General features: G+C 40.5%; 1 protein-coding gene across 1 annotated transcript in view; it reads right to left on the bottom strand.

Annotated features, from left to right (window-relative positions):
• The window catches only part of GRIA3 (glutamate ionotropic receptor AMPA type subunit 3), a 300,197-nt gene that overhangs the window by 54,791 nt on the left and 233,088 nt on the right, over positions 1–12,318 (bottom strand). Inside the window, 1 exon segment of the mRNA XM_059050062.2 lies at positions 4,299–4,497. Coding sequence (XP_058906045.1) covers positions 4,299–4,497 — 199 coding nt within the window.

The raw sequence follows: 12,318 nt of genomic DNA on the forward strand, positions 1-12,318 counted from the left end.
GCAAGCATTCGGTCACATCCTGTATGTCTTCAAACTAATTAAATGTGGTGGCAGTTGTCCGGGTACAGTGTCAAGCTCTCAAATTCTTCATGGTACTTGCTGAGAAAATTTTTAACAAAAACATTTTTATATTTTGATGTGTTTCCTAAGGTGAGGGGATGGGTAGGGGTAAGGGAGGTCTGTTGTAGTAAAGCTTGAAGATTAATGGTTAGTTTTCTTAATCATGTCCAAATGTCACCATACCTAGCATAGGGGAATTTGTGGGGAGATTGTTCTTCTCTCCCCATAAAGTTCAAAAGCCCTATAATAAATAACCAATAAATGTTGAAATGTGAAGTCTGATTGAAAATGTGTGTGTGTGTGTGTGTGTGTGTGTGTGTGTGTGTGTGTGTGTGAGAGAGAGAGAGAGAGAGAGAGAGGGATTCAGAATGTATACGGAGAATCTACATGCTCTTGGAGGGACTACTTCCCCCCAAAATAAATTTTTTTGAAATGCAGGGCTCTTCTTTTTGCTGCCTGCATTTCAAAAAACTTTAAAAGTTAAAGTGAGCCATGACAACAGTAACAGCATTGAGATAAAACATTCTTCATGAGTAATTCAACTGTGCTTCATGTGGCTTAGAATGTCTGCAACTCGGAAGACAGGGCAGTTCCCTTGGTGGTCTCCAGATAAAGTTCAGTTTTTCTGTCCTGCCTGGGGTGCTGGAGCAAGGCACGTCTCTCCCCATTCCATTTATATTTATTTTCTTAAAGGGGTTTAAATTAGCATTAATACTTCAGTTTAAAAAGCAACATCCTTTTATACCCTGAACTATCTTCAGTGGGGATATGGCCAAGTATCTGGAAAAGAATTCACTTCATTATAAAGCAGAAACTAACACACCATTGTAAAACAATTATACTCCAATAAAAACATTAAAAAAAAAAGAGTCAAGCATCGTAGTGGTCTTCTAATATTTCTAGGGGTCTGAAGGCAGAGAGAATTTTGGAATTGCTTTTTTTCCCAGATCTACTTTTTAACCTGAATCTGCATCAGGTTAAAATTTCAAAACCTAATTCACTTAGTTGTAAAGCAGAAACTAACACACCATTGTAAAGGAATTATACTCCAATAAAGATGTTTAAAAAAATTTCCAAACCTAGTGGAGAATGATCGTTTCGGTGTAGCTTTCCAAATCATAGTGGCATTTCTCTGGGCAATGACAATGAAGCTGTCGACTTGTTTTTTAGCATGGGTGCCTCCACCTCTGGTTGGGACATTTTAGTTTTGGAGCTGCTGTCTAAGGAAATCAGTTTTCAAGTCAAGAGGGTTGATGGTAATATTTCAGATGTCTCTTCCAGCTGCATGCATTTTGTTTGGTCCCTCCCTGCCTTTCCTGATGGAACAGGTCCCTCTGTGCCAGTGACTTTATGTGATTGTAAGATAGCAGCCGAGGATAGTTCAGAAAATGAGAGAAAAGAATCATTTAAAGATGTCATCATTTTAATGGCAGCCTTACCCAGGACAAGTAAAAACATCTGCAGGGCAATTAGAAAAGAATTTTCTTTTATTTATTTTTCTCTAGAGGGCTGGCCCCGGGGGCTGTTTCATGGTGTTACTACTTGGTCCCTGTGGTTTTAATATGGAGTGAGAATGGGAAGAAATGAGCTCATGTTATGTTTGTAAATGTTGCATGTGATCTTGTTTTATCCTCTAAAGTTCAGAAGGCATGCCATCAGGGGTCCTCGTTTTTTTTTTTTTTTTTGGCATGTGGAGGAGTTACTGCTCTTGAAATTGCCCTGAGATCTTGAAGGACTGAGAGGAAAGTGACATGCTATGGCCGTTAAGTTCCTGAGTAGGAGATGATGTGTTCTTGCTGGCTGCCTTCTCTGATTTATGGGGTTCAAGGAGGGGTAAAGTAGAGGATTTTGAGAGGACAGATGGCTTGGAGACCAATTGGTTGGGCCCCTCTGTATTCTATGAATACCAAGCATTCCCTTTGTTGGGTGTACAGAACATTTTTCAGTACAAGCAGGCTAGGAGCTACTTGTCCTATACCGCTCAGTTCCACTCTTAGATCATCAACTTTTTTGTGCTGTCCTAAAGAACTTCTCCAGAGTCCTTCCTGCTGTCACTAGCAACCAATGGAGGAAAAAGGAAAGTGGTGTGCGGGAATTAGAAAATGATTTGCACTTCTTTATACCTAGAAACATCTGGCTCCTTTTCTAATCAGATTAACAGAACAGTTCCATTTCCATACGAATTACTCATTGGCTGTAAAGGTCACTAGGAATTGCTGAGCATTGGAAACCTCAAACCAATTAGAATGTGGCAATAGATTTGTTCAGAATTGCATGTTGATTCAGATTGGCTCTGGTAATAAGATGCTCTTTAATGAAACCATCATTGAATGGATTGATAGATGCTTTCCTGGTTTTTGAGAAAGATACAATATGTGTGGGGGATGTGGTCTGGGCATGGGGACAATGACTACTTGGTCACAATTTCAAGCCTTTGTGTTAGTAAATCTTCCCAGAGAGCCTCCTTTGCCTGCAATATGGATGAATGGCCTTTGAGAGCTTAATGGGAATTGATGCCACCTATCGATTACCATTTAAAGCACACCTTCCTAACTTCCAATCATCGCTGAAGGAAATATGCTTTCCAGTGGAACAAGTATCCCTAATTGGAGGGTCCAAGTCTGGTGTCTTGATAGCTTAGGTGGTCAATTACTTCTTCTAGCAACTTGATGCCTGTTGGGTTGGTGAACATAAGCTCTGCTGAAGGTTGATACTAAACCAGATTTCCATGGAGCTGATTATGTGCTGAATACTCAGCAGATGGAAATCCCTGGCTTCCTGCCCTGAAATGTGTGAGTGATTTCACGAGGGCAGGGGATTATTCCCAGATAAGCTTCCGGAACTGCCAATGTGTGAGGGTCAAGGCCAGGTTAGTTCCAGAGGATCTTCATATCATTTTGATGCTTCTAGTACTAGGCCCCTGTCCCCGGTTGGAGATTATGAACTGCTCGATAAATAGCGGTAGAGGTGAGATAGGGATATCCTGAGCCAATGAGATTTCTGTAAAGGGTCTCAGAATTAACCCTTTTTCCTTCAGGGAATGAAAACAGTTTTTAGTTAATTGCTATAATTTCAAGAAACACACTCCTCCTGCTTTCCCATGAAACAACTGGACAAATCCCATGATGATACATGCAGAAATATGTTTCTTACTGATTTCTTAAAGCAAGCTGGTTTAGAACCAACATTTGTTTACTGTGGATCTTTGAGGAAAAGTCAGTAATTATACCTGCCATCCAATAATTTGATTATTGGTTGGAGAGAATGACTAAACTTTTCTTCTCTACCTACTACACAAGTGGCTTCTTGATCACTGCTACAACCAGTTACATGGGTTACGGTAGCAGGCAGTGGTATGGATAGAATGGGTCCATTTTCTCACTGAAACCACCATATTTTCCTGGCTGGGGCAACTGAAAAATCATGTGAGTTCTTAAACACTCCATCAGTAGCCTTTCTTATAGACCAGTTGCTACAGAACAAAGATATTGGTATTTTATGTAAAAGTGGTTTTGTTCATCATATTATCCTTCTATAATATTCTCCTCCGATCTCCTTTCTTCTTTCTCCTTGATGGTACTTACACTTTACTTTTATTAGTGAACAACTTGCTGTTTCCCCACCAAGATTTGGCCTATGTGCGGGTAGTGAGGGGGAAGTAAATCTACTCAAGAAATTCAAACAATTATCAGCTTCCCAGAAAATTGAATTATCAACATGTACATGAATACTTGAAACAACTGTAATACATTTCAATAGAAAACCAATGTCTAAAATAGAATATGTAATTTTATAGTTCATCACTCCTCAGATGCTTAGAGTTAATTACCTAACTTCTGTGAACTGCTGAGACATAAAATCACTGCTTTTGTAAAAGCTCAAAAGGAGAATAGATATTATTTAGTTCAATCCCCTCATTATTCAAGTAAGGGGACCAAGGCCGACAGAAGTTAAATGACTTGCCCAAGGACAGACGATCACTTTGTGGTAGGGTTGGGATTCAAACCTGTGAGTTCAAACTCAGTGCTCTTGACATGCCCCCCGTGATGTCGCACACGAGCCTTAGTTCAAAGGACAATGAATTAGGTCACCAAGCAAGTAGCTCTGTATTTAAGATGCTCTGCTTTGATAACATTCCCACCGTTTCCCCGATCCTCCCCTAAAACACTGTGAATCTGCCTTTGTGAGCAGATGATGAAATAAAATCCAGCACGCCCAATTAACTGTAAAGCACTTACTCTGAAAAATTCTTTTGTTGAGCCGGAGTCCAGGGTCCCATATGCAATTTCAGTCTGCTTAGCTAAGTCTTCAGCACTCTCTATGGGAGAAACCATCCTCTCCACAGTCAGGAAAGCAGCGAGATTGGCCGTATAGGAAGAAATTATGATCAGGGTGAAGAACCACCAAACCCCTCCAACAATGCGCCCGGAGAGTGATCTACAAAACAAAGACCAATCCAGACCCAGAGGGGCCGGATTTCAGTTTAAGAAATCCTTATCTTTACTTGGAAAGAGGAATGGTTTCAGTGCAGCTGATGAAAGAGGGAAGTAAATGATGTCAGGGAATTAACACATCAAACAAAAGTGACACGTTGACAGTATCACCATGCGTCATGATGGCATGTGATGATGGTACATGCATAATGCTCTTCAGGCCTATACGGGCTTCAAAGCAGGATTATTTATTTAATCATGGGAAAAAATACCTTCTTTTTGCCAGTTCCTGCTTAGGTGTAATAATTGTACTTACCTGATTGTCCTCCTGTGAGCCTTTCTGGGCACACCTGTGGAAGACTGCTCTATTTCCTTTAAGGCAAGTGGTTCCCAGCCTTGCCTGTACCTTAGAATCACCTGGGATCTTTAAAAAATCTTCTCATGCTCAGACCCAGCCAAGACCAAAGAAATCAGAACCTGAGAGGTGGGACCCAGACATATGTATTTTAAAAGTCTCTCCAGGCGATTACAATGTGCGGTCAAGGTTGAAAAACACTGATGTAAGGTGATGTCATGGGAGAAACACAGAGTCGAAAACCTTTACATATTTGAAGAGAAATGATTAGGTGCTAGCTAGTAAACAAGCACTACGCACTACGAGTTTAGCAAATTTAATATAGACATAGCCATTCTGTGGAGCTGATTACCCATAAGGCAAGGGGCCATGAGATAATATTTATTATTGTCTTCATATAAATGGCTAGTGGGGCTCAGGAGTTTAGATCCAGAGATCAAAGCTCTTCCCTTTTACCAATAAAAGGTTTGTCTGTACCCCCCCCCCCCACCAAAATAATCAAAGCAAACAAAACCATCCTCACTGGCCCGCCCTAGAAATTCTTACTATTGGAATTATCCTCTGAGCTTTCTTCAGGAGGCTTGGTCAAAATGTAACATTTTACTTCAACATCTATCATCATATTATCGTGGATTAGTCTATGCAATTAGTGGAGAATGGGACAGAAGATGGGTAAGTTTTAATCAGGGAAAATTTTGTTCTTAAATGTAACTGTGCATGGGCATTACTTGGGGGTGTTTGTTAAAATGCTGATTCAGAATATGAGTGCTCAAAAATGTGGACTTCTCAAGCATCACTGGTGATTGCAGTGGTCTGCGGCCCAAACTGAGAAATATTGTTCTTCTTCTACATCAGTGATTCTCAACTCTGCCTACACATCAATATCATCGGGGGAGCTCAAGACAAGATAAGACAAAACAAAACACACTGACCAAAAAGATGTCTAGGCTCCACCTCAGGCCAATTAAATCAGAATCTCTGAGGGCTGGGCCTAGGCAGCAGCATTTTTATAAAACTCCGGGGCAGCCAAGATTGGGAGTCATGGTCCTACATCGTGAATGCTACTCAGGGAGGGGGTCTGCGGGCAGTTAGGGGGCAGTGTGAGGGCACTGAATGTTCAAGGGGTAAGGGCTTGTAGTGAGGAAACTTCATCTCCTTCACAATGCTGCTGAAGGCCTGCTCTGTTTGCAGAAATGAAATCTGGTCACTAGGTTTTATAAAACATTGCCACATTAGCCCGAGGATAGTTCTGCTCTGTGGTGGGGCTCCATCTTGGTTAGGCTGTGTTCTCTCATGCCCAGAAAAGCTCACAGGAAAAGAACCCACTCTGTCATAGAGTCAAGAATAGGCGTAGGAGCCTGGCACATCTCCAGGCTCTGTGGGAAGAGGGCAGCTCTGGGCTGAATGCTGGCAAGTCAAGCTCTTCTCTGTCTATACTCGCATTTTACCACTTTGAAGCAAATTTAAATTCCTGTGTCCCAAGATAACCTTTTTCTTAGCCTCTGGGAAATTCAGTTGTTTTAGATTTTACACCCTGATCAAATAATTTTGGCAGGTGTTTTGATAAATAGTATTCTTTATTGATTACCTGTAACAAAACTATTTGGTTTTTTAAAGCCTGTAATTCCTATTGGGCCCTGGATGCTTCAAATAACCCTTATTTATTTATTTCTGAACATAATCACTCTTAGCTTTTCGGATGTGCAAATCTGCTTTGCAACAGATTTTCTAACTGATATTTACACTCTCTAAGGATTTCACCTGGGAACATTTCCCTTTTAATCAGAAGACGTAAAAACATCTGGAGTCAGAAAGAGTGTCACATCTGAATGCTAAAAGTGTACAGCATATTTCAATTATGAATTTGAAACTTTCATAGTCTTTCTTCATTGTTAACATATACATTTTATTTATTCTGGGTTGATCTGACTCTGGAAATAATTTTACTGTATAAAAGACGAATGCTCAAAGTAGCATTCGTAGTAATAAAAATGATAATAATAGCTAACATTTAAGGAGCACTTCCTATGCGCCAGACTCTGTTATAATTGTTTATATGTGTCAACTCCTTTAATCCTCCATCCCTTTACGGATAAGAAAATGGAGCATTCTACAGATAAAGAAATTGAGGCACAGAGAGGAGAAATAGGAAATAAATCATCTAGACTTATGCAATCGGAAAGACATGCCCACATTTCTGTAGTATAAAATACTCATATTTTGTATAAGAAAACCCAAAATGGTGGGTAAATTATAGAAGGAGCAATTTTCCTACAAACACTGAGAAATATAGCTGCAGGAAAACCAAACATGTTTGGATAATTATTGTTTATTATCTGTTGTTCATTTGGAATGGAACTGTGAATGTCATCCTTATTTGGGATGATGGGGTTTTACTGAGACCAAGGGGAAAACGGATTTTGGAGAATTTCCAGAATCATGGTTTGGTATGGAAAAGGGTGTATTCTGCTGCTGTGAATACTAATGGTAGTTTATGTATTATCTGCTTGAAATGTGGAGAACAACACAGTAATTTATGGAAATTACATTTGTGCCATTCTATTGCAGCTAATGGACTGTGGCTGTGTCTGTGTGATCTAAAATCAAGGCTGCACATCATAATCTGGTTATTTTGGCCACCTTAATGGCTGACTCAGATAATCATGTGGTTGATCTGTATGACTCGGCTGAAATTGGCTGTTGACATGACTGAAAATAAACCTAAAAGCAAAATGGTCTTTTTTTGTGGCCCCTTGTCTACATGGCTGTTGATTTGGGCAGTTATGTGGTTAATACTGTGATAGATCTATGATCATGGAGAATTTTGGTGACTATCCACATGGAAATAGTAAAATAGTATCCACGAGCATCAGCATAGATGGAAAAAGGAGCTTCCTTGGAATCAGCGTTGAATGCACAAGCTTGCATTCAGCATTCTCCCTTCAAGACACTAGTAGCTTTTGTGCCAGTTCAAGTAAGAATTTGACCTCTGTAAAATCTAAAAAAGCCAGACTTATAGAAAAACAGAAGAGAATATAGGTTTTCAGGGGATGGGAGGTGAGCAAAATAGGGGATGTTTGTCAAAGTGTACAAACTTCTAGTTATTAAGTGAATACGTTCTGGGGATCAGATGTTTTTTAAAGGAATGGATTTTTTTAAAAAAATATAAATACAATTTTCTGTTCATCAAAAAAAAAAAGACAGTGGTAGCTTTGACAAGAGTCTTGGTGGAATTTCTACCACTTTCTTCCCTTGTATGTCATGGATGCCTAAATCCTTTCACTGAGAAAATGTGCAGTGGAACTCACAGGGAAGAAGCTCTATAAGAATTTTCACATTTCCCTTTTCTCATTAGTGAAACTATAGCCTTTTAAATCCACATTTCACATGGAGGCTATATGAAAAGCGACTGATGGGTCAGCCCCATCACATTTTTAAAAGGATCTATTAAAACAAGACAAGACTTTATAGTTGAGTTAGAAAGACCTGTCATTTCCCAGTATCTTTTCTTCCATTAATGCAGCTTCAAAATGTTTAACATTCATTTCAAGTAGTTTTGTTGCACAAGACAGATTTTGAGGTTAGCATAATGAAATGACCGTAAAATGCTGCCATTTAGTATTTATAAAAAATGCATTAGGGCTTCCCTGGTGGCGCAGTGGTTGAGAGTCCGCCTGCCGATGCAGGGGACACGGGTTCGTGCCCCGGTCTGGGAAGATCCCACATGCCGCGGAGCGGCTGGGCCCGTGAGCCATGGCCGCTGAGCCTGTGCGTCCGGAGCCTGTGCTCCGCAATGGGAGAGGCCACGACAGTGAGAGGCCCGCGTACCACAAAAAAAAAAAAAAAAAAAAAATGCATTAAAGGAACATATCATACCTTTTGAAGAAATGTAAGAGGAGGCATGAAGTTAATGAAAGTAAATTAGCAACAAGAGAAAAACAGACATAACATTGCAAAATAATACACAATGCTCATGTTATCTGTGATCATAAGAAACTAGAGTTTCCGAGTTAATAATAAAATGTATTTTATGGCCTATGAAATGATAATAAAAGTAAGCTATGTGCTGTAACCTTCATCCTGTAAGTAAATTTTGAAATCGGCACTTTACTAGCTTCACAAGATGAAGACCCGGAACTGCAAACTGCCTCTCCTTTGCACAAACCCTATATCATTCCTTTTCTCCCTCTTCTTTCTTCCACAGTAGGCATCATTTCTACACTGCATTCAATGCTGTGACTATGACAGACTTTTAAAAAATGTGCAGAGTCAATCTTTGGTTCTTATAGTCTTCTCTGATCGGAATAACTAACCATCTCCCAAAGACTGAAAACTACGGCTTTCAGCCAGAAAAGTCATGAAACAGTCGTAATAAAAATCCTGCTACTACAATTAACTTATTACCACACCACTACTGCTTTGAAGTGAATTCGCAGTTGCAGTAAGATGAAGACACTGGTCATACATCAGTAAAGGAAAGGCTATTGTTGCTTTAAACGGAGCCCCAAACTCTCCTATTGTCTTTGGTCCCATTCATTTTTTTACCCTACGTATATTTTATTATTCTGCACATACTTTCCATTTAAAAAAGGAGGATCTATGTGTCAGCTAACCTGGACAGATTTCCCTGCCTGCTTCTCCAAAGTGTTTGCTCTCTGGAAAACTTAACAGGAGAAATAATGCCCACGGAATAATCTGTACACAGTAACCAGGTTCAAGTTTGTGTGTTCTTTCCATTTTCTCTGCTGCAATTCCCTGGAACCTTGTATCTTCAACTTGGCTAGCCCTCAGATGTCCCTGCAGCTTTAGAGAAAGTCAGCAGGGGGAGCATTTGTCTGGAAGGACTTGGGCTCTGGCCTGCTTAGCAGTTCTGCCAACGTTTTACAAACGAAATACATTTCAGATTAAAAAAAATTCCAACCACCTGTCAGTATCAGCAAGACATCGTGGAATAATACAATCAAAATGTTTGCAGGTGGTGTAATCCTTAAGGAAAGCACGTTATGGGTTCAAGAAGGAATGTTGGTTATTTCTCATCAGAAATCAGCTATTTGGCATTGACTAAAATTTTAACCGTATTCCTAAGGAGGATTAGGAACTAAAATGCAAGTGCAACATGAACGATTAGTATTTGTGAAGCCAGGATGGTTAACAGCAGCCAGTTTAAAAATGATAATAGGTAACGTGTATTGAGAACTTACTATACGTCAGGCACTGTGCTTTACATTCGATAGATGAGGAACTGAGCCTTAGCAAGATTTAGTACCTCGCCCCACGTTACACAACAGCTAAGCGGATTGTGAATCTAGTGAGATGAACTCCAGGACCCGCATACCTAATCACCATGTTCCCTCCATCTGGCTACACCCACTGGCTATCTCCCCATCCCCCAGCCAAGGGGAAGAGGGTTGAATGCAATCCCCTCATACTTTCTTCTCCTGACCCCCCCCCAACAAATTAGTTCGTGTATGAATATAACCTCCGTCTTATTACATTGATTACTCAGTCTACACCTGAATTGGTTACCCTGAACAATTGGGGTAGTTGAAAATATCAAACCCAATATTGACATAGACTCTTGAGGCTTCTAGGTTACTGTTCATAGCTTTATTTGATGGCAATGGAATCATGCCCGGTTTTCCTCATGATGTCTTGTTGCTTATTTCCCAGTCTTTAACTTTGAGTGAACACATGTTCAGCAGCATTCTTAAATGCTCACTACCTATTTTCTTTTTTTTTTTTTTTTTTTTGCGGTACGCGGGCGTCTCGCTGCTGTGGCCTCTCCCGCTGCGGAGCACAGGCTCCGGACGCGCAGGCTCAGCGGCCACGGTCACGGGCCCAGCCGCTCCGCGGCACGTGGGATCTTCCCGCATGTGGGATCTTCCCGGACCGGGGCACGAACCCGTGTCCCCTGCATCGGCAGGCGGACTCTCAACCACTGTGCCACCAGGGAAGCCCATGCCTATTTTCTTAAACAGCAGGGCAAAGGTACTGTTTCATCGGAGGTGGGGAGACTGGAAAACATCTGTTGGAAAAGAATGGAACAAACAGTGCACCTTTAGGTCAGTAGTGGGAGGCTGTGCGTGGTAGTGGAAGTAATTGTACTGCTGGCTCTTAAGCTTCCATGCCCTCAGGTTCCATGACATTATCTCTCTGGGTACTATTCCTTTCTCTGTGATATGAGAAAAGCAGTATGAAGTGGAAAGAGCACAGGTTTTGGAACTGGAGTTGGGTATGAATACTGGCTTTGTCATTAGCTGTGTGACTGGGCAAATTACTTCACCTGAGCATCACCTTCACCTAAAAAATAAGTACGATGCCCACCTTGTGGTAGTGTTTTGAGGATTAGAATTTATATGATAATAGAGGTAAAGTGCCCAGACACAGTGGGAACTCAGAGAAAATGGTTGTTCCTGGGCCCTCAGTAAACGGCTGCAGCTGGATTAACTTCTCTCTGACATCTCCTCCTGCTATGATATTTGATAACTCTACTTTAAAACGTGGTCTCTTATAACGCCTTGAATTGCTCCAAGTTTGAGAAAAGGCAGAGTGTACAATGCATGCTCACATTCTGGGCTTTCTGGAGAGTTTGCATTCCAAGGATGGCCATTGAACAGAAATGGGGCTGTGTGCCCCATTGCTGGGTTGAGTTGTGACCAGCATTTAGAAAAAAAAAAAAAAGAAAAGAAACAGAATAGAGAATATCAGAGTGCATGGCGCACCGCAAGGGTAATTTCTGGTGAAACTTTTGTTACGTACATATATGTGTACTGAGTTGTGATGGAAAATTTATCTCTGACCGAGGGTCGTGCTCAAAACATTTGAAAGCCATCACTCTCTAGGACAGTGTCTAGTGCAGAATAATAAAATCTGTACCTTGAAAAATGCACTTGCTGTATTTCAGCGCCACAGAAGAGCCACAGCTTAAATTCTGCTACAAAAAATGAAAATAAAGAATCTTTCCAGCTTGTTATTTTCAGGCCATCATTTTAAAGTTATTACTTAATGAGGTAATATGCATAAATACTTCTAAAAACAAATGGCCTTTTAAGAGTCCTGTTTGAGTATGCACAGTAGTATGTAGCACTCCAGTGGGGATATCACAAATTTAGTTTTGAAAATTCACTTACAGAAACCAATAAAATCTCCAGCCTTAATAAGTTTTTAGTATTGTCTCAACACAGATTACCAGCCATGTTAAAATCATTCAATTACAGGATCATTGAGTAACCCTCATCTCTTGAAGTGAACATTTAAAAAAAAATCAGAAAAGAAAGAAACTAACACAGTTAACTCCCAGATGATATCACAAAACGACACACATTCCAAGCACAAAAGGAATAGGCAGTGAAATAATTTGGAGAATCTGACCACGCAGATTGAGGGTGGCAAAAAAGAATGACAGATAAATGAGGCTTACCCCACACGTGTTATACTAAAAAGCTGCTGAAGATGGTTACCAGCGATTTA

This window comes from Kogia breviceps, chromosome X, assembly GCF_026419965.1.
Source record: "Kogia breviceps isolate mKogBre1 chromosome X, mKogBre1 haplotype 1, whole genome shotgun sequence".
Classification (NCBI taxonomy): Eukaryota; Metazoa; Chordata; class Mammalia; order Artiodactyla; family Physeteridae; genus Kogia; species Kogia breviceps.